Source organism: Anticarsia gemmatalis, chromosome 23 (genome assembly GCF_050436995.1).
Source record: "Anticarsia gemmatalis isolate Benzon Research Colony breed Stoneville strain chromosome 23, ilAntGemm2 primary, whole genome shotgun sequence".
Lineage (NCBI taxonomy): Eukaryota > Metazoa > Arthropoda > Insecta > Lepidoptera > Erebidae > Anticarsia > Anticarsia gemmatalis.
Window position 1 is genome coordinate 1,420,902 of NC_134767.1, and position 27,053 is coordinate 1,447,954.

Genomic DNA, 27,053 nt, shown 5'->3' on the forward strand with positions numbered 1-27,053 from the left:
ACAAGCACCCCTCCTATGTATTACAAGAGTACTCGTCGGTATTCGAAGTCGTGGTCGGTGGTCGCGGATCAGTTGAGTGCACAGCTGACAATGTCGTGGTGGTTCATAGTGTTCTGTGTTTGTGCCGGCACGCACGCGCTACAAGATAATGTTACAGGCAAGTCTTAACATAATAATACGGGATAACTAATTTTAGGACAAAATTTATATAAATTAAATCGTAAAGGTATATTATGAAAGGTGAATTTTTGAATATTTTCCAAGATTATTCTCAATTTTTTATTTAGTGACCTTGAGTCCTGAAAAGTTAGTTAGTCGTAAAGATAGTATAAATAGCTTTTTTAAAGAACTCAGAAGTACTTAAATTAATAATGTTACTTTTATAAAACATCCCCTAAAATTCCTATAAGCATTTTGTTATTACTTATTGAAATTCAGTACGTGTACTTTTTTCAGTCGGGCAAAATATTTTCAGGTGCATAAAAAATCCATAACAATATACTGTAGTTTGAAATAAATAAAATAATTGTAAAACATGTGATAAAATGACACAAACTGTGCAGTTAGTTCATGATCAATAGGTTTAAACCGTCGGAAATATTTGAAAATTACGATATCCGTGGTGTAATGGTAAAAGTGATCACGACTTCGCTACCGCTGAGCGAGCGAGTTGCGGGTTCGATTTTCTTCAACTGCTATTTGTACTTTGTATTCAGAGAATTATTGCATTCCATTGCAATTCTAAAAATATTATAAATGCGAAAGTTTGTCAGTATAAATTCTTTCACGCAAAATTACTTGACGGATTTTGATGAAACTTGGTAGCTCTGTTAGCTTGTAACCTGGATTAACACATGTAGGATTCTTTTATCCACGGAAAATCTTTTCACGCGGACGAAGTCGCGGACATAATTTAGTATTTCAAGTAATAGCTCGGAAATGTTGTCTATTTCCCTTCGAGATCTAAGCAATTAAGCTCAAAAATAACTAACCAAAGAAAAACTTATGAAAAAAATTAAAATAACTAAAAATATTGTAATTATAGAAAGTGTTGTAAGTTATCGTGACTAACAAACGGAAATGCTACAAGGTGCATTATAATTAAGGATATTGCAAATGTACATAGTGCATGCTTCGTGCGTACTGCATCCTGTCGTGCTATTTTGTATCATTTTTGTATGTTTGTAAAGGATTATTAAACTTAATAATACATACTATGTAAATTGCCGGTCTTAGCTGCACGTGAGATGTTGATCAATTATTCCCGGGTTCAGTTCTTGACTCGGTAAGGTGTATTTGGTAAGCAAAATAATAATAGTCCAATTTACTTAGGAGTTAATTATAGCGGCCAAAATACGAAATAATTTAATAAACCTTTGGCTGCAGCAATGGATAATCTATGGAGAACAAACGTAAAGCCTCTTTTTCAATTATGGTTCAGACAGGGGTTTATTGGGGTTTCCTATTTTTTGTTAAAATCATCTAGCCTAGAGTTTAGTTATGCATCCGGTTTGTGACAATAGACTCACCCCTATTAATCAGACTAACACTATTAATGGCACAAACACCTCTACCTGCACCTTCTGGTATGATAGGTGTGATATTATGTATGTAACATTTTGAGCAGCCAAACGAGATTGTATTTAAAATACCGCTGCTGCACCTCCGAATAATGTAGGCATGATAAGCAAAACACTAAACTAACATCCTAGGCATCAAAGTACCCACCCACTGCAATTAGTACTAAACAATAATTAACATCTCTATAAAGAACAAAACAAACAAACGTCAATGCGCTGTTTATGACAGGTTTTATGAGTTTCTGTGGTTTAGCCACCATTTACCACTGCAAACAGTTAACCACTAAACGTCTAGAGTGATGTGTCTTTAAAGCAAATGTATTTTGCACAATATATGGAATAGTAGTTAAGAATATAGGTCCCAGATATTGGTATGTAGTTAAGTACTTTTCCTGACCGGGGAATCGATCAAGAGACCTCACGATTAGCAGTCGGTTCATTTAAAGTCTAGGCAAAAATGATTTAGTAAATGAATAAGTATTAACTTGGACATCTTTCGCACTGTTATGTGAATCTAAACTAAGCAGAGCTTGTACTACAGTAACCAGATAACTAATAAGATACTTGAATACTTATATTGCAACCAGGCTCAGAACAGATATTTGTGCCCACAATCAAATATTTGTGCCATGGGGAATCGAACCCACCACACGCGGTACTGTGGTTATTATGGTAAGGTGATAGTTAATTTTACTACACCCACGACAAAATCACTCTTACGTTACGATATACGTTCGTTTGTAAACTTTCGTTCTCGAAACATAACCCATTATTCTGCCAAAATTTAATCTATATCGAATCAACTGTTGACCTAAAAAGCCACAATTTCGATTCAAAAACATAGGGTTAATATCCTTAGTATCAATTTCATAAGACGAAATTCAATTACCTCGTACAATACATCATATAGATTGAAATTCAATCACACACTACTCGAGAGGTTTCCACAAATTTCCACAACACTTCAACTATCTCTCATTAAGAACTGGTTGCCGCAGGTATTGCGTTGCACTCACTATCTCGTTAGTAAATCTATACTAATATTATAAAGCTGAAGAGTTTGTTTGTTTGAACGCGCTAATCTCAGGAACTACTGGTCCGATTTAAAAAAATCGTTCAGTGTTAAATAGCCCATTTATCGAGGAAGGCTATAGGCTATATATCATCACGCTACGGTCAATAGAAGCAAATTACCAGTAAAAAATGTTACAAAAACGGGGAAAATTATGACCCATTCTCTTTATACATCATATAGATTGAAATTCAATCACACACTACTCGAGAGGTTTCCACAAATTTCCAGAACACTTCAACTATCTCTCATTACGAACTGGTTGGCGCAGGTATTGCGTTGCACTCACTATCTCGTTTAGTAAATCTATACTAATATTATAAAGCTGAAGAGTTTGTTTGTTTGTTTGAACGCGCTAATCTCAGGAACTACTGGTCCGATCTAAAAAAATCTTTCAGTGTTAGATAGCCCATTTATCGAGGAAGGCTATAGGCTATATATCATCACGCTACGATCAATAGAAGCAAATTACCAGTAAAAAATGTTACTAAAATGGGGAAAATTATGACCCATTCTCTTTTATACATCATATAGATTGAAATTCAGTCACACACTCGGTCGAGAGGTTTCCACAAATTTCCACAACACTTCAACTATCTCTCATTGAGAACTGGTTGCCGCAGGTATTGCGTTGCACTCACTACTTTGTTTAGTAAATGGGTAAATATATAGCTTTGGATTTGATTAATGGTACAATAATGCAATAAATTGTTAAAGTAATAATATTTTATAGTTAATGGTTACAGACTCGCCCCCTATTACATGAGATTAACATTGTTAATGCCAAAATGTTGGTGTATTCCGAATACTTTTGTTTACACCTTCTGGTGTAGCAGGAGGGATATTATATGTGTATGTAGGTATTTCATAATTACTGTTTTACTATTAAACTTCGTGTATTTTCTCTGATTGGCTATACAATTTTAATTAGAAAGTTAAAGTACGCACCTAATGACATATAAATAAATTTGACTCATTTGATTAATGTTTCACTGCTGGGCAAATCTTCTCCTGTAATGAGGGAAGCGTTAGGCCACTCGGCTATCACACACATGACATACGTATATAAAATTAAGAGAAAAATCAAGAAATCATAATAATATACCCGTCTGTTGGTTTACAATTTATCCTATTTCAAGTAAAGTAAATAATTTTAACATTCATTATACATTCATTTCCTAAACCTACAAACTACATACCTTGTAATGTAGGTACACCAAAACTTTCAACATCAATGCAAATTTACATAAAATTATTGCGTATTTTAATATATTTGCTATGTTTAGTCATACGAGTACATAAAATAATCGGCTTATGCTAGAATATGTATGTCATATGACAAAACTAACCCGTTTTTAACATAGTCGGACACACAAAGAGAAATTGCGTAATGATGCGTTTAAGTTAATAAGGTCTTATGTACTTGGTTGAAGGTTGATGAACTTGCGAAAACCAAATTTTGTGGATTTTTCGAGATGTCTAAAATTCGAGGAAAAGTATTACTTATGAGTATTACGTTGTTGTACATCTATACTAATATTATAAAGCTGAAGAGTTTGTTTGTTTGTTTGTTTGTTTGAACGCGCTAATCTCAGGAACTACTGGTCCGATTTGAAAAATTCTTTCGGTGTTAGATAGGCCATTTATCGAGGAAGGCTATAGGCTATATAACATCACGCTACGGCCATTAGGAGCGGAGTAGCAACGAAAAATGTTACAAAAACAGGGAAAATTATGACGCATTCTCTCTTCGGTGACGCAAGCGAAGTTGCGCGGGTCAGCTTGTACAAACATAAAATCAAACCTTTTTACCGTAGGGGTAGGCTGAGATCAAATAACTCTACTTAGTACGATATTTACAAACTTGTCATATAGGACCGCCGGCGATGCCCTGATTGACAAAATGTATGGATGTGAATGAAGTTTGTAAAAACGTTGCAATGGCGTTGATTAGGCTCTGATTTCCCCTATGGGAAGAAGACGTAAGATATAATGTATGTACATATAATGTAATCCTTTTTCTTAGAAAACAATGTAGTAAATATTTATATCTGTTTCCCAAAAATAAAACCACAATTATTTGACCCATCAACTACGACAATGCCTTAAACGGCCACCCCATAAATCAAATTCCCGTTAAACGAACCTACTGAGAAATTGATACCAATTTTCTATTTAATTTATTCCGGTTAAATTGCACCATCAAGTCGAGCCTGTACGGAAGAACGTCGTAAGCGACATACAAGAAATTTTACAGAATTTTAGAGAGACGTATTATAGATTTCTGTTTTATTGAGCTCGTTTCTTAGTTAGCATCAGCCGCGCGGATCGATTTCTGTGGTTAAGCCACGCTTGCCGAGGTTGTTCAGTGGATGGGTGACCATTTTATCGTATCGTGTTTCGTAAGGCACGCTAAATTGTGGGTCTCTGCTGTCATTTTCAAAGATCTTTGACAGTCATGAACAGTTGAAAGTCTGACAAGCAGTCTTACCGAAGGTTACAACCCAAGTAACTGGGTTGTGGAGGTCAGGTAGGCAGTCCTGACAGTCCAAACAGGTGAGACTGATATCGATCTATTAATCTTTTATACCTATTTATTTATACTTAATATTATAAGGCTGAAGAGTTTGTTTGTTTGTTTGTTTGTTTGAACGCGCTAATCTCAGGAACTACTTACTGGTCCAATTTGAAAAATTATTTCAGTGTTCGATAGTCCATTTATCGAGAAAGGCTATAGGCTCTATATCATCACGCTACAACCAATAGAAGCAGAGTAGCAATAAAAAATGGTACAAAAACGGGGAAAATTTTGACCCATTCTCTCTTATGTGACGCAAGCGAAGTTGAGCAGGTCAGCGAGTTTAAAATATAGATCTAGTTGTCATCGCATTCGGTTTTAAATCATTTCGATATAAAAGTGAAATACCAATTTTCTGTCGGTTACGCTGTTTTTCCATTACAGGCTGAAAGTTGTAAGACTTAAACGATTTGATCGCTCCTTTTCAGTTCTTGGAAACTTATCGTAGTCAGCCATCGTGCTTTACTTGTCTCGGTATAAATATACTTGGGGAAGGCTTTATTTCTTAAACGGTTTGAGAATATTTTCGTTTAAGCGTCTTAGTGGAGGAAATTTTGAGGAGGATTTCATTTTGGTGGTGGAAAATACTTGGAAAATAATCTTGTAGTTGTTTTATTTTCTTGTGTAAATAAGTTTCAGTTAAAAGGCTGATATACTGTTCCGATATGGAAACGTGATTGTCAGTCTATGTGTCTCCTACGCATTCATTTGGCTGCCTCCGTGGCGGTCCACAAATAATTGTTTGGGGGCTGATTGTGGTTTGTGTGTTTGTAAAAGTCGCCGCAACACAAGAGCAATTCATAGCGCAGAAGTCGCCTTTTTAGAAAAAAGAAAAAATAAATTCGAGGCTTAATCGCTGAACCAGTTTCGATAAAATATGGCATGAGTAAATTGAAGGTCCTGATTTAAATTCTTATTTTATAAGCCCTTTATCTGTCCTACTGCTGGGCAAAAGCCTCCACTTTTTCCTCCCAAACCTGTCTATCGTATGCCATACTCTGGTTCAATGAGTTCAAGTGAGCTTAGAGGAGAGTATATTTTTGAAAACTTAGTAAGTAGTAGTTAAGGACCACACTTGTTTATGTTTTTGAGCATGTACCTAATCTTTATTTTCCCGACAGATGGACCACCTACATCGATATTTGACTACCACTCCATGCCGGCTCTGTCCGAGCTGGACGACTTCGACCTTTGTCTGAGGAAACCTGACGCCGTCTACTGCATAGTAGACCTCGTGCTGTTAGAAGACGATACTCCACTGTATCAGTTTATTAAGGTAAGTAAATAACTCCTTATGGGACTGCCAGTATCTGATCCTTTTGAAGGAAATCAACAATACGAACTGTTTTTCAGAATTCAAAGTAGTTTGCACAAAAACATCAAGTAGTATTTCTTGTTCTCTACTCACCCTCATAGAAAATGAATAAAATCTTGTATGTCATAATGTCTCTACTGTGGAATTTGAACAATTTTTTGACGTTCATGGGAACATAGGTTTACACCAGCATAGCAGCTTGTTGAAGTTGTGGTTATTAAAGTGTGAAAATGAAATGTTGTTGGATAACTTACAAACGAATTTTCCAATGGAATAATTTGCGTTCTGGAGTCGCATTAAATCAATCAATTATCTGTGTCCAAGTTAATTCAGAAAACATACGAGAAAGAGATCAAGAGAACATTTTTTGTACATTTTCATCATATCTTTTTCTATTTATATCACTCAAAACGAAGAGTATCTCAACCACTTTGTTTCGTCACATAAAGAAGCCTCGTAATTACACAGTGTTTGTCTCAAATATACAGAAGGTTCATATATTTGTTCCACTCGCTTCAATTGTGTGCAAACATTCCACATGTATCCTTGACATGAGACTTTTGTGTACGCTTTGTACGAAGCTTTGAAAATTATGTATTGTTTTATGTTTGGGGTAAATGCAAGGGTTATTTTTGATAGCACTGTTGAATAGTTGGTAATAAATGTAGATGAAAATTTCATAATCCTATTTTTTTTATTAAATAAGTAGTTTTATAGATAATCCCACACGTATTTACGTCTTTTTGAGAAGATAGTATTTATATCTTTTCCCTAGAACTCACTTTACAAAACTGTGAACTAAGTTTCATCAAATGGAAGAGTCCTTAAAATTCATGAAATAAAATAGAAATAAGACTTAAAAAAAATCGTATGTGTAGTCGTGGCAACTGACCACTGAAAAATTTCATCCAAGATCAGATTACTGCAAAATCAATGGCATTCATATTTACTACTTAAGATTGAAGTAGCTATAAAACTCATCAACAATTAAATGTCATAACACCTTTATCTTTTCTTCTAGAACTTCTCCTCCCTATCATACAAGAACTACCAGCATTCAAAGTTGCACAGAGGAGTGTGTGGCTCTCAACATTGCGGCCTGAACACCAGCCACGCTGATGCTGGAGAGACTACGGCTGAGAGGCTGAAGGACTGTCTTAATGCTTCTATACATGAAGGATATGGGTTGCAGGTAGGTAGGGTCGTGGCGCAATGGTTAAGGTGGTCGCCACGCCACTACCAGTGCGTCGGGAGGTCGTGGGTTCGATTCCCACACGGCAGAATTATTTGTGCGATCTACAAATAAATTGTTTCGGGTCTGGTTGTACTTTGTGTCCGTTGTTTGTATGTTTGTAAAAGTTTCCGCGACACAAGAGCAAATCTTAGTGGGAAACAAACGCACAAGATAAAATAATAAAAAATAAAAACGCACAAGATAATTTGAGCCAAAATCCTACAAAGAAATAAAAGTATACGTGCCGCCAACATACAGTATTTAGACGATACACTTTTGTTTTATAATGCTAAAATTATAAAAGCTTCGTAGAGAGCCTTGACATGCACGAATTATCTAGATTGTCATTAAGAATTTGCCAGCCGCATAAGTCAGTCGGGTCAGTGATAATCTAAAATCTGAATTGTGATTACTTCACAAGGCTTTCCACTAAGTTCTGGACTATTTTAAATACTAGAGACCGCCCGCGAGTTCGCCCGCGTGGAAACTCTTCCCGTGTTAATCCCGATCCCTCGGGAACTCTGGGATAAAAAGTAGCCTATGTGTTATTTTGAGTTTTCAGCTATTTATATATTAAATTTCATCGTAATCGGTTCAGTAGTATTTGCGTGAAAGAGTAACAACATACATTCTCACAAACTATCGCATTTATAATATGGATTAAACCTTATCGACGCTAATGTAAAATGTTAAGCTTTAAAAAGAAATCCAATCAGCTACAAAAATACAAAATTTACAAAACCGATCTAAATGCATAAAATTTAGTTAAAAAAAAAATTGAAAACGTCTGCTAGTCAAGATTAAAATACTTCTGCAGAAGTCTATCACTTGATAGTATTTCAACCACAATACTTTCTCTCACCAGGTAGACACTCTATCAGTCCGCTACTGTAAGACACAGGACGGCTATATTCCACCAGATATCCTGGACTATATCATAGGAGCGCTACTTCTTCTGCTACTGCTGGTGAATCTTGGATGTTCTGCTTATTACTTCTTTTTACCAGCGGAAAATGGAGGAGGTAAGATTTTATTTTTGGGGATTCGACTCTGGATTGAGGACCTTGAATTAATGGATTTTATTAAGTTCTTGCTGGATTCCTTACTGTGCTTCGTATTTTTATACCAGGGGTAGCTTCAGGAAATAAGATTTTATAAGTAACGATTTTGTAAAATATGGCGTGACGATCGTGGCGTAGTGTTTAGGTTTATGACTATCACTACGCGTGGGTGTTGTTTGATACCAGGACGTAATAAATATTATTGCGACATATTCACAAATAATAAATAAATCGGGTCTCGTTGCTCTCAGTGTCCGTTCATATATAAGTAACCAGTTTTTGCATTTTCTCAACTGCTCTTATTGGTTTCAGATAATAAATACATGTTAGCCTTCTGCGTTCAAAAGAACTGGAAGGCTTTAAAGCATGGAGGCAGCGCGGAAGGAGGTATCTTCAAATGTTTCCAAGCTTTAAGGTAAGACTATGTTAATAAATTTAAAAAAATGAGACATGTTGCAATAATGTGCGAAGAAAATCGTTTATATTTTGGTCTTATTTGAATTTTGGAGACAACTTTTTTGACATAACTTTCAAACCCATAGGTTTTAAATTTCTAGTGTCTAAGAAGAAAAAAAATTTGGATAATTTTAGCAGCAAAGTCTTGTCATGGTGCCTATTCAAATGCTTCAAAATAATTTTTGTTTCAGATTCTACACCATGGTGATGATTCTTGGTCTTCATTCAATGATTTTCATCGGTTATGGATACACAGCCAATCCTGAGTTCATTGAAAAGGTAAGAGCACACACGTAAATTTCAAATTAGCTTATCCGCCTGCCATTGTTTGGCGCAGTGGTTAAAGTGGTCACGCGTTATGAGCGAAGTGCCGGGTGTTGAGGGTTCGAATCCCAACCGGGACAAATATTTGTGTGATGAGCACTGGTTGTTAATTTGTATATGTATAAACATGTATTTAGAAGTATATAATATGAATTTTATAAATATATTACATTAACTTTATTAACAAAGACTTTCAGAAAAAATATACCTACATTTAAAATATAATACCAATAAACAAATTTTAAAACCATGCAAACATATAAACCCTTTTGTTTCTAAACCACAGGTCCCCCTATTTGCCGACAAGCAATAAATTAAATTTAACCAAAGCCAATGATATCCAATAATATGATTAATGAGTGCATAATTACAATTTGAATGGATTCGTTTAACAAAATGTATGAAACAGGAAGCAAAGTGACTTTAGTAATTAGTCATTTAATGACTAACGCAAGCTAGCCAAAATGTTTAGGAAACGCTAGAAAAAAGATTGGACCAAATGGGAGTTGAACTTGTCTCAGAACTTAAATTCTTATTGCATTATAATGCCTACTTTATATAATATTTATAATAATTTTATTGATAATAACAAGTCAAACAGCTAGTTAGAAACGCAAAAATCCTTTTTAGCACAGACTTTATGGTATACAATTGCACGTTTGGCGCAGTGGTTTAAGTGGTCACCTCGCCGCAACAACCGTTTCGCCGCGTGTGGTGGGTTCGAATCCTACCCGGGACAAATCTTTGTGTGATGAGCACGAGTATTTGTTCTGAGCCTGGTTGTCAATTTATCTATATAAGTATGTATTTAGAAGTATATAAGTATGTTTATCAGTTATTTGGTTACCATAGTACAAGCTCTGCTTAGTTTGGAATCAAATGACCATGTGTGAGTTGTCCCAAAATATTTATTTTATTTATTTTTTTATTTATTACATACCACCCCACTTCCACATACCTCCGGGCATTGTAGCCATGATGTTATAAAAACAAAATATTCCGAAATAAACAAATTTTCCGTTTGAAGTTAAATAATAAATAAACAAAAATGTATTTTATATCCACAACCCGACACCCAAGAATCATAATCTTAAAGTAATCCATCAAATCCTTTCAAAATCCAACGCCACTTTAAACATATAAACAAGCAATAGTATGCAAAGAGCATTAACTAAAGTACCTGTATAGAAGGGAATGTTGCAATCAAGCCAGCTTAAATGCCAGCCAGTTTACCTAAGCGTTATCTTGAACTAACCGTGTTTAGTAGACATATTACGTATAGTACTAACTTGTTTTATACCTGTTGTTGTATTTTGACGTAATTGTTTTGTTAGTAATGAGATCAGTAGTGCGATTCTCTACATTTGGAAGAATTGAGTATCAAGAGTTTGACATTTGAAATGTACTGTAAAAATGGTTTGTACAACGTCCGGTAGAGATCAGATTTTCATATATTTTTTTGGATAGCTAGCCGATGGTCAATACTCGATAGTAGTAGAGTATCAGGCTAGATTACCGCGGTTCTCAACCACCATTAACTATCTTCAAGCTATCGAGACATTTGTATGAAAATCCGATCAGCGCCTCTAGCTGGCGCCGTAAGAACTATTTCTGCAGTACATTTTAAATGTCAAGTTCAATGGTTCCGATGCAGAGAATCGCACTACAGTAGTGCGATTCTCTACAATTGGCACCATCGATAAGTGGCTCTCCTCTATTAACATGGGTCTAATATTGTTAATGGCGAAACGTGAGCGTAATTATTTCAAACACCATCTAATCCATCGGCTTATCGGCCGTGATATTGAGCATGTACCTATAAAAAATACCATAATAAATGTATATCAGTACTAAAAAAGTCAACATCTTAAATTAAATCAACACAATACGAGCAAGTTGACAATGTAACGCAGCATTGCGCAACTAACCGCAATCTTGACCTAGGCGAGTCAATGAACTATTGTCCAACCGGTTCGTGCATTACTGCTTCTTGTTTATTTTGGTTGTGTGATTATTGGGTACAGTGTAGGATAGTAGCGGGTTTGATGATCGTCTGTGTATATAGTAAAACGATTTTTCAGTCATTCCAGCTCTTCTTTATGAAACGTCAAAAATTTTATTTTTTAAAGAAGTGCTGTCGTAATGACGTCACATGTTTAGTGGTTTTCGTTGGGATCAAATAATGAAATAAGGGATTATTATGTTTCTATCTTTAATAACTAAATATTATAAAGAAAAAAGTTACATAGTTTAAGCACTCAAGTTGTATTTTTTTTAGACCAGTGTTAAATTGTATCCTTAACTTTGTAATCTATTAAATAATATTTATACAGCACCATAATTCTGGATAACAAATGCCTACGATTAGCTTCTGCTGGTCACTTTGCTCCTATGAAATAAAAATCTCTTTCCAGATGGTAAACGAGTCGTAATATATAACGTAATTTAATTTTAAATTAAAAAGTTTTATTTCTTATTGCACTAATTCACAATTTCAATTCACTCTAACAGTTACAAAATCGTAAAAGCCATGGGAGTAGTTATGTGTTACAAAAACACTTTAATCCATTAAACTTATTGCTCACCATACTGTAGATTAAAATAAGATAGACTGTGTAGTTTAATGCATATGGTATTATGAAATCTAAATACAACTAAAAAAAACTTAATGGTCGTAAGAACTGCAATAATATGTATGTTACTGTGAAAGCCCGAACGATGGTAAATCCTAAGATTTTCCGGTATGACCTAAGATTTACCAACTCGCAATGGTAAAAGTCCGAACAATTCTTTTAATTCGAACTTTTACCTATACTCACTTGATGATGTCGAGATGTCGCCGGAGCCCCGCTTTGCGGGGCTCCTCCTTCTGGGTGGTTAAAAAAAAAATAACCACGAAGGCTAGGCCTTCTAACCTAACCTACCCATGTCGCTTTGCCCAAAACTCCTTCTTTATAACTATGTCACAGTATATAATTATACCGTGAAATAGTTATTAACATAATTATGAAGGAGGATTTTTTTATATATCGTAACATAGTTTTTAAACTCTGGCTTGTTCGGACTTTTACCATTGAGAGTTGGTAAATCTTAGGTTTTACCGGAAAATCTTAGGATTTACCGCAGGTCGGGCTTTTACAGTAACATATACAATTCTGAACCCATATAGATAAAATACTTATACTTGATAGTTCAATATTCAAGCTATACAACAATGAAAGTTTCATTAAAATAGGTCCAGTAGTTTCTGCGTAAATTAACAAACAAAGTAACACTTCCTTATAAAAACGTTTTGGAGCAAACTTTTTTCCAGTGATTGGTTCTACATTACTTGTTATACTATTACCTTATGAAATAAGTACCTCGTTTTTAATTAATTTGTTTAGTATTTTTATAGTTAGTGTTAGTAAGTCTGCCTCCGTGGCGCGGTCGGTATCATGAAGTCTCGTGCCCATCACACAAGTATTTGTCGCGGGTTGGATTTGAACCCACCACACGTGGCTCAACAGTAATTGCGAGGTGACCACGTCAACCGCAGTGCCAAACGTGCAGTCAACGTTTTTAAACTCTCGTGGAGTCAGCTCGTGACCACGGTCGTTGTAATGCGATCGAAACGTCGGGCAGCAAATAAGGTATCCTAACCTTTAAATTTTCAATCGCGTATAAGACCCGTTGTATTATAATATTAAACGTGCAGTCGTTTCAAAGCTTATCCCAAACAGACAGACAGATGCAATAGGGACCTAAGTACCTCAGCGTTAAATAACCTTATTTTAAAGAAAAATTACTGTTGCAAATTCTGCATGTAATATTTATTTTGCAAGTTGACGTGATTCATTTTACTTAATTAGATACTTTAATGCAATTTTAGCCTCTTAGAGATAGTCAGGTGATATTTTGCAGGGTTAATTACGCTATGCAGTTAATTAACTGCATAAAGCCGGGTACACATTGGTGCAATGTAACATGTAATGCAACATGCAATGCAAGAATTTGACGTCCACATTGCTGCAATGTATCATGTAAAGTAACAGAATTCCCATAGTGTAGACGCCTTGCGCGCACGAACCGCGTTTACTACGCGCACGAACAGATTGTTGCAACTCTTGCGCGTAGCGACCCGAAATTTGTCGGTTTTTTCCCCGAACACAAAGAGGCGCGCAGTATGCGCGGAGCGTCAGTGTGGACAGGTTGTGTGGTGTGTACGGCTAGACGCGCGCGAACATGGAACAAGACAATGAGTGTTCTTTTGCAGACTGAGCGATCCGTTCGCGCGCATCTCGGAAACAGATGTGAGTAGGTACATGCGCGGTTCGTGCGCACATTGTGCGCGCCCCGCGTCTACACTGATGCAATGCTCGTTTCGTGTTGCATTGCATGTTGTGTTGCAGCAGTCTGTACCCGCCTTAAGGTGTGTTGAGAAATTGGTAATATAACTAACCACATCAACACCTCACCGTTTTTGATCGCCAATATATTTCTTACGATTGATGATTCACTATGTGCAGACAAAAAATAATAAAGTTACCTCAATATTATCTTGTATGTAGAAAAATTGATATACCCATAAATAAAACGAACTACTCGTAATGTGGCATTTTTCATACGACCGATAACAAACACACAAAAAAACAAAATTTCGAAATCGACAATAATAATAACAAATCATATTTTTGCACCAATTTTGCCCATAAATAAATAAAACCAATAAATCTGAATCGCAATGAAAGTACTCAAGTATCCATCGTGCGTATATTACTCATAGTTGCGTTACCGGAAACTAACCATTCCTTACGATTGCGGTCAATTGCGGTCAGCAAATGCATTTACTGTAATAACTTCACTTAGTTTTAATATTTCTTAATGATTTAATGATAGATTTAAATGATAATCTTAATAATTGTAATTAAAGTATATTGATTGATTGGCCTTGCATGTGATGTATTGTGATTTAATTTGATGATTTAATTTCAGCTGTCATCGGTTTTTTTATAATTAAGGGTCTAAAGGTTAATAATCATAATTAAAATTTATTGTAACGTTAATCATTTCAATTTGCAACATTTGCGCAAGCGTCAATTTTCTTTTCCGACAGAACTTGCGAGAACATAATGCAGTGGTAGTGAGGACAACTGCTAAAGTTGTGGTTAAAGGTTCGATTCCCAAGTCGGGTAAAATGATGTAACTGATGATCGTTCATTGTCATTGCATAAATAGCGTCCTCACAGAAAAACTTACCCACAGTTAGGTATTTCCAATTTTGAAAAAAAAATATTTCATTCCATTTTGGAGAGTTAATAAAATGTCGCCTAGAGTACATCATTATTAATTTAGCAAGAAATAAATGGCACAAACAATATAAACGCTATAAGTGTATATATGTATTTCAATACACATACACCTTCAGGTATAACATGGAGTACCTAATAAAAATATTTCTTTGTTCCAGTCCTACGATGATTTCTTCAAAGCCCTCCTCTTCAACTCTCGCATCATAGTGCAGATATTCTTCGTGATGGGAGGTTTCCTCATGGCGTACAAGATGCTGGTGTATGCTGAAACACATCCCTTCACCTTGAAGACTGTTCCTATGGCTATTGTTAATAGATGGTTCAGGTGAGAACTCCAGCTATTCTTTTAAATTCGATGGGAGATAGATATACGCGGGGAAGGAAATAATAGGTCCATATTTTTCTTGCAATAAAACTGAGAGTAAGAAAATTAACTACTACTAGGACTAATTTCTAATCATTCTGCTAAGCAATACCCGTGCTTAGCAGAATGATTAGAAATTAGTCCTGCAAAATGAGGGAGATTCTTAGTCTACAAAAGTTCTAAGTACAGATTTAGGTCATAGGATAGGATTATTGATCTCCTCTTTAAGTCTAACAAATTATGTAATGTAATAAAACTTATCGATAAATTATTTATTTAAAGCTAAACTGTTTGATTACACTGATCATCTTTTGTTTCCCTCCTCCAAAAGTACCCATCAACTTTCGTATTGACTATCCACTTTTTAGAAGAGCCATTAATATTCTCATTTTTATGCTACAAAAACCTTCTCTTTCCACAGATTAATGCCAGCAGTACTAGTAGTCATGGGTCTAGCCATGACCTGGGTACCGCACATGGGTTCAGGACCTATGTGGGATGCAGTCGTGAAGAGAGAGCGAGACATGTGCCGGAGTAACTGGTGGCAGCTTGTGATCTTGATGCCGAATCTGTTCCCGTTTGAGCATCTGTGTTTGCCGCAAGCTTGGTGAGTAGATTTTTTTAAAAAGTGTTTTGGTTTAAAAGATTGTCTAATGCCCGGTTTCTGAGTACATTTGTTGGGAGTTTATCTATTCAATTGCGTTTTTTATATGAGTTTATACGCTATTGAAAAGATAAACTACCGCTATATGTACCTCAGAAACCGGGGTGTTTCTTGCCAGTTCTTCTTATATTAGTTTGGTCAAAAAGAGTAGCCAAGATTGGCCAGATTTTCGTATTGGCTTGTTCCAAACTGGCGGTAAACGTACCTACTGAATTTTTGCCATTCAAAAGTATTTGTATTTGACTTAAATGGTTTTTAAATGATTTGGATTTTTAATAATTCAAGGTCTGCGGTGCGGCTCAAACAAAATGTGACTTAATATCCGATTGAGTATTTTAAGTTTTCACTTTTTCCAATTATCTTTTCTATTACTGACAGTCCGTGCGTTATACACTAAACAAACTACTAAATTCAAGAAGCTGAAATTTAAAAAGCTGGAGGGGAGAACTAAGAGAGGATTTAACTTATTTTATGCATATCTGATTTTCCAATTAAATAGAGCGATACCGTTACATTGTTTCTATAATAAAGTAATTACTATAACTACTTTAAATAACGTAGATTTTAATCGTTTTACTAACAAACACATTTATTTCAAAAGGAACTATTACGATGATCAGAGACGCGTAAACTGTTGTCGTAACATTCGCACTGCCCGTGAAATTGTCAGTTGCGAGCTGCAATCAAGTGAAACCTGGGATTATCTTTAGTTTAGAAATTGAAATTGAAATAAATAAATTTTATATATATTTATTTTTTTACGATTTTTTTAACAACATCTCCCGCACTATGAATTGCACTTGTGTCGCGGGGACTTTTACAAACATACAAACAACGGGCACAAAGTGCAACCAGGCCCGAAACAATTATTTGTGGATCGCACAAAAAATTGTCCCGTGTGAGAATCGATCCCACGACCTCTCAACGCAATGGTAGCGGCGTGGCGGCCTAAACCACTGCGCCACTGACCAGTCAAATTATGTTTGTTAACAAGATATTAAAGCACTAGACCCATTAATTTTTGGTTGCAACTCCGACAGTACCCGACATTCATCTATAATGCGTATTTTGCAATTTACTCAGTCCCAAGTCGCTTGAAACTCTAACCCCTGGTTTCGAAGGTCCATTTAACGGTAGTTTATTTATTCAATAGCGTTTAAACTCATATAAAAAAACGCTATTGAATGAATAAACCAACGCTAAAATTGTACTCAGAAACCGAGCATAAGACGTGTCAAAACAAATTTATTTTATGTTTTACTTCGGTTACTTCTTCCGATTCGATTCCCAAGTCGGGAAAAAGTACTATTAGTCTTTTTTTATTTGTGCTAGAATATTTCTTAATGGAACAGGGTAACGTGGACTAACATTGGTGATTGCGAAACATGGGGGAATGACACCTCTACCTTAACATTTTGTTTTTTACAGACGCAATATTATGTATGTATGTATATAGATCCAATTATTCTATTAATCATCTAGTTGTATCAGATAATGTATAATTAATACTCGTAAACGCAAGGCTGTAATTAAATAAAATTGGCGGAAAATCTGCTTACCAAGATTTTAAATACTGATAAAAAATTACTTTACCAGTTTCGCATCAATGGATACGCATTTCTTGTTCCAATAGTGAAGAAACCTTATCTAGTAAAAATAAAAGATTCTATATTACTCAAGGCTCCTATTTTTTTAGTGGTTACGATACCATTTTGCTTGGGGACTGGCCATTAATCATGTGATGTATTTTCGTGGCTTTTACACCCCCCTTTTTCACTATTAATGCGTCGTGAGGTATTAGACTAACTAGTATCCTATTCAAATTCAAGCTCTCGTTTTAATATGTTCAGAAATAGGATTTCCAAAATTCCTTTTTCCAAGAATTTTCATTGACAAGTTAAATTCACACGTCGTTTTTTAGGTTTCTATACCTCACTTGAACCGCTTATGATATTTGGTGATATTGTTCAGGCCCTATTCGAAGCCTAACATGATTACTGGCCGAGCCCTAGCCAATATAGCAAATAAACCGAAGGCTACCAGGAGTTTCCATTAAAAGCCGTGACCCTCATTTCTTAAACGAATTTTCGTTCGTTCAAATATTTAAAATCACACATCACGTTTTGTTTAATTTAAAATGAGCCTTATTGCGTAAATCTTAAGGTTGAATGATGTAATTTAAAAAAATATTGTCGTGCCTCGGTTTAGTTGTCAAAGTAATTGCTGTTGAGAAATGTAATCCAACAACTTAGTGAAGAGCCTTGGCGTGCAAGATTTATCTAGATTATCCAAATTAAAATTGAGTCGTCGAGTACGCGTAAAATTTTGAAACAACTAGACCAAATTGTATTCTTTTTTATATGTTTGTAATTGTTAAGAAAAGGTTTCTATTGGATCGCCGGTATAAAAATTCCCTCTGGAGTGTGGTCAACAGAATAAAAATGTGCTATATAAAACCCTTACAAAGTCTGGTCGGGCTACTAGTAATGATTAATTCTGGGTATTTCTAGAACAAAGTAACTTAATCAGACCAGTCACAGTTAGATACTATCTCCGTGGCGCAGTGGTTTAGGTCGCCACGCCGCTACCATAGCGTCGGGAGGTCGTGGGTTTGATTCTTACACGAGACAATAAAGTTATTAAAGCGATCCACAAATTATTGTTTCAGGTCTGGTTGTACTTTGTGTCCATTGTTTGTAAAAGTCTCCGCGACACAGAGCAATTAATATGTGAGTTGTCTATCTAAAGAAAAAAAAAGAATCTGAATAAGTCTGCGGGTCATGTATGTTTAAAAATCTGTAATTTGTATGTCTCAGGCAGTCTCAAACTTTGCATACAAGGCTCTTTACTAAGTTGTCGGAGTATAGAAAGAGGGGTATCTTGATCTAAATGTGTTTTCACCTTGACATGCTAGATGGAAGTCGACAATGGGAGGACTTTTATGCGTGTTTTATTTGATACTAGCTGACCCGCGCAACTTCGCTTGCGTCCTATAAGGGAGAATGGGTGAAATTTATACGGGGTTTTTTAGAAATGTTTTTTAATCAATTTATTTAGCGGGTTTTTTGTTGTTTTGCTTTTTTTTGAAAGTGATAAAACACAATGTTTGTACCTAGTAATATTATCAAAATTCAAATTCAAATTCAAATTCAAAATTATTGCAACAAACATGGTTCAGAGTTCTTATTTATAATACAGTTTCACATATTTGGCCGTTATAGGGACGCTGCCCCCGCCGCCGCGGCCGGCCCGTACCGTGCCGCAATACTAATATCGTGATATCTCCTAAACTATATATCTAAATAACACACTGTAAACTGCAAAAATAATCTAAATTAAATGCTCGTGATGATGAACTTACTTATTTTGATAAGGATATATGTATTATTGGTTATATCACCAGTTAAACATCACCCAACGAATTAAATGTTTTTTTAATACAGAAAAGTAGTTTTTGTGATTTAAATAAAAAAGCTGGATATATGTCATCGCGGACTTTTTTGTAGAACTAATAAAGACCAATGTTTTTGCTATACATTGTTCTTACTTGTATCCAACGGTATAAGCGGCGCACGCACAAATGCAATCTTCAATTAGATTTTTTTTCTGACTTCTTGGACATAAATCGCTATAACTCAGCTAATATAATTTCAATGTATTTAATAATTATATATAAAAACCTGTCGGAGAAAATACTCTTTCTATTAGTGAAAACCGCATCAAAATCCGTTGCGTAGTTTTAAAGTTTTATGCATACGAAGGGACTACAGACAAAATGGGCGACTTTGTTTTATACTATGTAGTGATGTTTGTTTTAAATATAGATGACCTTAATTTTGAGATTACTCCTTAGAGTCTATTTTTAACCGACTGTGTGTTGTAAACGAGGGTAATGTGTTTATGAGCCTCTGGTAATAATTATGTATTTTAATAATATACTTAATTTGTTCAATAATATTATAAAACTTTTGGATCTATTTGATTGATTCTTTCATGTTTAAATTGACGTAATTTACAGATACCTACCGACACAAAAAATTGGTTTACTCATCAAACAGTTACTTTTTTACAACACTTCCTAAACTAAAAATCGGAAATCCAGTTTCACTTACAGACTGGGGTGTTACTTTAGAAATCTAGCTTTTTTAAGTCAAAAAGAACTGGACGAGTCTGATTTTTCTATTCGTCTGATTTTCCGTATTATTTTAATAAGAAGAAAAATAGCAGTATGTAGCATAAAGAGAGATTTTACAAACATTATTTGCTTTCAGATGTATGTATGTGTAATTATGCAATTGAAAGTAAATAAGGTCTGAGTGAAAAATTCTTATGCTTGTTATTTTTCTTCGCCGCCTGAAGGAGTTTTGAAAGACTGTATAATAAGTAAGTTTCTTTTAGATAATTGGAAACTTTGTTTATTTATCCTGCCTCTGTCTGTGGTCAGAGTGGTAGTGTATACGATTGCTGATCAGAAAGTCTCGGGCTTGATTCCCGGTTCGGACAAAAGTGTAGCCTTTATATAGTATGTTAGATTATGCTAACTAATAGCCCGGTGTTTTGGTAAAGTGTCCGGTATATGGAAATAGGTGTGTCTCATAATATTACCTAGAACTTACATTGTTACATAACTTACATTGCAACTATCCATTCCATTTTTTTTACATTTTTAATAGACAACTCCCGCACTAAGAATTGCTCTTATATCGCGGGGACTTTTACAAACACGCAAACTACGAACACAAAGCACAACCAGACCCGAAATAATTGTTTGTGGATCGCACAAATAATTGTTCCCTGTGGGAATCGAACCCTCGACCTCCCGACACAATGGTAGCGAAGTGGTGACCTAAACCACTGCGTCACGAAGGCAGCTATTTATGTTAAATAATATAATTAATAGCCCGGTGTTTTGGTAAAGTGTGTGTTTTTAAGAGATAGCTAAATAAAATATTTAGGTCCGTCTTATCAACATCCCTATCTTTCAGGTACCTCGGCACAGACACCCAGCTGTTCCTCATGACCCTGGTGGTGCTCCTCATCATCTGGCGCTGGCCCAAGAGCGGGATCCCAGTGCTATCAGCAGTCATGGCCATCAGTCTTCTAATACCGTTCCTTCAAAGTTACTTGATGGAACTGTTGCCGATTAGAGTCAGCATCTCTCCTGAGTAAGTTATTTTGAAAATGATAATTTTATTTTCATAGATTTTTCCTATGAGAATACAAAATTTCTTATATTTTAGTACACGCCTATAAAATTATAATAAATTAATTTTTCTCTCCTGATCAAAGCTTCTTGCCGTAACGAGAGAGGATTGTAACCTTGAGACCAATGTGCAGGCTAGTTTGAGAAACTCTCCATGCAAAGTTTCATCACAATCCTTTTCTATTAAGTCATTAGATATTTAAGAGGTAATAATATATAGTCCACTGAACAATTTATTTTATAGACTTTACTTTGCATTTTTCAAAGGACGCAATTTTATTTTTGTAATGTGTAGGGGGATCTAAAGAAGCTTGACTTCTAGTGTTTGGGGACACCACGCTTGACCTCCCGGCCCCGACCCCTTTTTGTTAAAATTGCAGCCGAGGGACAAGCACTGCAACCCCACAAACTTAAAGTTGAACTGTATCATTTTAATATACCAATGAGTGTAAATTTATTCATATCTCAAAAGCTACTTCCGAATCGAAGAAACATAAGTTATATTAGAATTCTATCTTAACCTACAAACGTCTGCGGCTAAATTCTAAAACTGACAACCTGTTTAACACTATAACTTAAAATCATGACACACATTACTTTAGCACGTGACTTCCAACGATTTTCGAAATATCCTCATAACTTGTCTTTTTTAAATCAAAAAGGTCATAACCGACACCAAAATTTTCAATCAAATTTCAACTCTATTCTCAGGTCAATAAGAGAGATTTTCGGATACAACGATACGTTTTACCATGCTTATGTATCGGCGCAAGGTAACTGGGCTGGATATCATTTGGGAGTGCTGACTGCTTACTTCTATCACAAGGCTCAAGCGGAAAAATGGGACCTCAGAGATTCTATAGTGAGTGGTTTACCTTAGTTTTAGTAAGTGTACTAAAGTGTACTTACTATTCCCGAGCGAAAATTTCTTTACGTGTTTATCGTTAAAGGTACAAAAACTTACATATCCTTTGTATGTGTCAAAAGCATAATACTTTACTATATTAAGTGTGATAAACGATATTGATATTACTAGATCATTCTTCAAAATTTTGAAATATGAAATATTTGAAATAGCTGTTTGTCAATCGATAGTCACTTAAGCCGACAGCATGTCTCAATAGTTTATCTGCCGATATAGATAGTCAAATAGTCATTAAGGTAGTAACAATTGAATCAGAAGTAATTTCTTAACCAAACCATTTTGTGACACATCTGCCGAACTTTCTGTGACGAACGTTGAAAGACTCTAGATGTTGAGAGACAAAACTCTAGATAAATTAGCTGTCTCATAAGTGACTTTAACATAGTGAACGTGTTGAATCGCCCCTAAGGTAACATACTCTCTTTTTTCCTTAACTAAATTATTATTATTGAAACGGAATATAATACAACTCCTATAATCAAAATTTTTCCTTCCAGCTACTAAAACTCCTCTTCATAGCATCAATTCCCATTGCCTTCGGCACCGTCCTCATGGGCTGGGACCTCCATCACCGTGAAGCTTCAGCCTTCGAGTCTGCAGTCTTCAACGCTCTGAATCAGAACTTCTTCGCACTTGCCATCTGTGTGTTCATTGTTGGCTACTTCTATAAATGTAACCGTGAGTATTCATAGCTCATTAGTTTTCTATGGATGTCAATTTAATAATTTCAACATCATCATCAACATCTGCCTAGGGTTACTGTTGCGCTGTTCTGAAAGTTGGCTTTCTTAACTTATAACTGCATGGCATTATGTCCTATCGTTTCCGCAAATTATCTCTGCTCTTTGGCAATGTCCAAGTCTTTCCACAAATCTTTGGCAAAACACGGTGTCAACAAATTAAAAAAAAATGTTTACACATAAAAAAATATTATTGCCTACTTGATACCGAATTCTCGCTTTCATATTTATGGTTATTCTAGTGTATAGGTGTTCAAACAAATCCTTAGACATGGCGTAACGACAGCTTTAAAAAACATTTATTTTCAACAACTGGACCGCCTTTTATTATGATATTTGAAGCACGGAAAAGACTTTTCCATACTGCAAAATGGTTTACCAGCTGAACACAAACTTCTTCAATACCAAGTCAATACAGTATACCCATACATATCTTTTTATTTTTTCAGGAATCTACGTAAGTTCAGTAGAATGGGGACCACTGCAGCCACTGGGCAGAATGTCTTACTGTGCTATGTTGCTGCATGCGACTATTCTGAGGACTTACGGAGGTCAAATGAGGAGATCTTTCTTTGCTACGGATTATACTGCTGTGAGTAAAGATAACTTAAACTATTAAATCCCAAGTATCTGGGCTTGGAAACCGGATTCAACTACAAAAATAAATTCAAAATATACAGTGATTTTTCATAGGTAAAGAGGTAAAAAGTAATTGACACTCTGTTAACGCTAAAGGAAAACCTCGTAATGAAACTTAGCCTGCCTAAAAACTTTTGATTTCAATGTATCAAGTTCTCGAACCGCACTTTGCCAGCATTCTTCATCCCAAGAATGATTTATACTTTATAATATTACAGACTTCCGTAATTCTCAAATCACAAAATCATAATTTTAACTCGATTTCTCTTGAACCTGATTAAGCATTAAATGATTGTCAATTTCCAGATAATGCTCTACGCCGGCATCGTAACAACCACCTACCTATTCGCTCTCCCTCTCTACCTATTCGTAGAAGCACCTGCCTGCCAGCTGCAGAAACTCCTTCTTGGACCCAAAAGAAGAGCGAAAGAGAGGGAAGATAATAACAGAAACCAAGTAAAACCTGGTATCTCTAATGTATCTGTGTCTACAGTTTCCACTCATATTTAAGTAGGAAGGTAGATTTAAAAAAAATATTTTATGTTTTCGAGTAAGTTTCTTTTTTAGGTTTCAATAACTTAGACTGTTTGAATATTACTTCAACAAATATTGTAGTAAACATTAAAATTTAATAGATGTATCAGTAGATAATAAATAGTCCACGTCTCCACGAAAATGTATATCGTGATAACATCTCATATAAACATTTTAAGAGACCTCAATTACATTTATGTATTCATTGATATTACATTGAATATACAATGTGTAGTAGTATTGATTACAATAAGACTAAAAATAAACATAGTTTTACTAGTGAATGCACTTTCAATAGCCGGATCCACATCGAACGATCCTCTACAGCGATTGACGGATGCGCAATCCAAATACAATATTGAAGCTATCCACGATCCTCGATCGCTGATCATCGGATCGCCGATCAAAGATAGATCGATTGGTTTAAATCCAGGTAACAATATTAACACTACGAAAATTCATCATCATCATCAGCCTATAACTGTCCAACTGTTAAACATAGGCCTCCCCTAGAGCGTGCCACGCTGCTCGGTCAATATTCCTTTAGTGTCTACCGGCAATCCCACGGATGTCGGAACGATACGAAAATTAGTTACCCTTTATCTAGATAGGTACACCTATATACCTGATAGTTTAACTTTGTCTCAGATTTGCTTAACATAACGCGATGACGTTTCAGCGCTCGGTAGTTTAGTTACAGTGCTTCGTGTGTAAATATAATATAGCGCTTTGAGTTTTATCACCCGTAGATAAGTACCCTTTAGCTTAAAAGAAGCTGTTTTGACAGACTATATTATCTATCGGATAAAACAGATTTCTTATCTATCCACTGTTTACTCACTAGAATCAAGCATCATCATTTTTTTTCTTAACCCATTACTGTCCCTCTGCAGGGCAAGGGTCTCCTCCCAAACGAGGGGGAGGGGTTAGGCCTTGAGTCCACCACGCTGGCCAAGTTCGGGTTGGGGGCATTATCTATCGGTGTATAATACCTACAACTTTTTTCCCATTTATGAATGACAACTCATACCGGAATTGGTTATGAATAGATCAATAAATGAAATTAAAGTATTATGTATTCATATCAGATAGCAATCTATCTATAATCTTAGACAGAATATTGCAAATGGCCGTTGTGAAACCGGTTAAGATCTTAGATTAAGAAATTTCAAACTGTATTAGAGGATAAAGACTTTGTACATAGTTTTTAAAGATGTGGTTTGTATTTTTTTATAATAAAATTCTTTATACATACTGTTCGTTTTCTTAACTTCATATTTTCCCGAAGATGAATATCAACGTGAATGAAATACTTTACACTTATTCTTAATCCTGTGTAATATGCATTTGGCCGTTTGCTTTACTGGACACATTACCGAACTCCGGGCTGTTATTGAGAACTATTGTAATTAAAAAAAATACCAGTAATATTTTGTCCGACCTAGAAACCAAACCCAAGAACTTATGATCCGCAGGTGCACCCAAACAACCCCAGGCCATACCGCGGACCATAGAATTATATATTATAGTCATTTACTTAGTAAATATAAATAGTTAAGAAATAAAATAGACATAATAATATCTGTATCAAATTCTAAATGACTTTTGACATTTAAATTTAAAAGAAATCTATTTTTGATTGACCTTTTACCTCTAAATGGAATGAAGTCTGTAATCAGACGTCATGTTGCTCTTTATTATGACAAATTAATTAAAAATTCTAATTAAAACAAGTCTAAAAGAGATTTTTGTCTAATTTTGGGGTTAATCTCATTCGTGGTAAAATGGGGTTTCAGATTCATATCTGAAATATAAACAGACCTTTTTGCCACTTAAGTCAATAGATTATGTGACTGCACATCAATAGCTCTCGGATTCGATTCCCGTCTGTCACGTATTTCTACGACATTCGCCAATAGCTTCACACAACGTCATTAAGTTTGTCCAAAATTAACCGACTTCATAAAAAGTAGGTTCTTGATTTAGCTTGTATGTTTGTCTGCAATAAATGCTTTATAGTGTCAGTAGCAACCTTGGGCGTCAATTGGGCCCAATGTTGATAATAAAGCTAGGTTCTTGTATATAAATAAATAATATATAAACAATATAAATATAGACTACTTTATTTCAGTGTATATTTCGTATAGAATTAAAAAATATAACACCAACTAAATATAATCAGCTCAAAACCAGCTAAAAATTGCTCAAGTAGCGTTTCAACACGCACGATTATTGAAGCTAAATTTGCTACTAGTTCATGTATTAATACAAGCGCTTGCAGCAAGTTCGTGTATTAACAGGTGTTCGTTCGTGTATTAATACTCCGTCAATTCATGCCTTGACTACCGTCAGGTGGTTGGATAGATTGTTATGCAGTTTGGAAGATAGTGGTTATAGTGTATTTGTTTAACAATGACTCATTTAACCGAACTATACATAGTAATAGTGTGATGTGTGATGTGATGGTTGTCAATTTATGTATATAAGTATGTATTAAGAAGTATATAAGTATGTTTATCAGCTATTTGGTTACCAAAGTACAAGCTCTGCTTAGTTTTGAATCAAATGACAGTGTGTGAGTTGTCCAATAATATTTGTTTATTTATGTAGAGTACCTGAATCATCTACAATAGATGGACACAGGCCAATGATGTAGAGTCAGCGGAATTTCAGCGTCGGTGCCGTAAACACAAGTAGTCAAGAGTTCGAAACCCATGCAATGATTTGAGAAGTGCTATGTACATAAATAAATGGCAAAAGCCATAAAGGAAAAACAAATATTTATAGCAGCTTAATCTAATTTGACAATTAAGAGTATATAACAAAAAACCATTTAGGTCCACATTTTTATAATAGTGACACAATTATTATTTTTTACCCTATCACTTACTTTTACACTGAAGGAAAACTTTACATACCTTACCTTACTTTACAGTTTTAAAAAACTTTTTAAAGGTACAGCTAACCAACAGCATATATTTTTCTAATATACTGTAAGAGAAGTATCTTAAGTGCCACCACTTTTTTATTGTATGCATATTATATGGGGTGAAGCAGTGATAGCCGAGTGGTA

The 27,053-nt window shown here is 35.2% G+C and overlaps 1 protein-coding gene across 1 annotated transcript; it reads left to right on the forward strand.

Moving 5' to 3' along the window:
• LOC142983134 (nose resistant to fluoxetine protein 6-like) lies at nt 1-25,234 on the forward strand. The gene is made up of 13 exons (XM_076129994.1): nt 1-157; nt 6,352-6,506; nt 7,567-7,737; nt 8,645-8,801; nt 9,153-9,255; nt 9,488-9,575; nt 15,070-15,236; nt 15,697-15,882; nt 20,925-21,104; nt 21,854-22,004; nt 22,565-22,745; nt 23,257-23,399; nt 23,753-25,234. Exons 1-13 carry the CDS (start codon nt 16-18, stop codon nt 23,954-23,956), a joined length of 2,028 nt encoding a protein of 675 aa, XP_075986109.1. The 5' UTR covers nt 1-15; the 3' UTR covers nt 23,957-25,234.
• Nucleotides 25,235-27,053: the final 1,819 nt, after the last annotated feature.

Bases quoted from the DNA above. Each gene is read 5' to 3' on its own strand.
- LOC142983134 (XM_076129994.1), top strand. From the start codon at position 16: ATGTATTACAAGAGTACTCGTCGGTATTCGAAGTCGTGGTCGGTGGTC. The intron at 158-6,351 runs GCAAGTCTTAAC...TTTTCCCGACAG, and splicing joins GCTACAAGATAATGTTACAG to ATGGACCACCTACATCGATA. The intron at 15,883-20,924 runs GTGAGTAGATTT...CCTATCTTTCAG, and splicing joins CTGTGTTTGCCGCAAGCTTG to GTACCTCGGCACAGACACCC.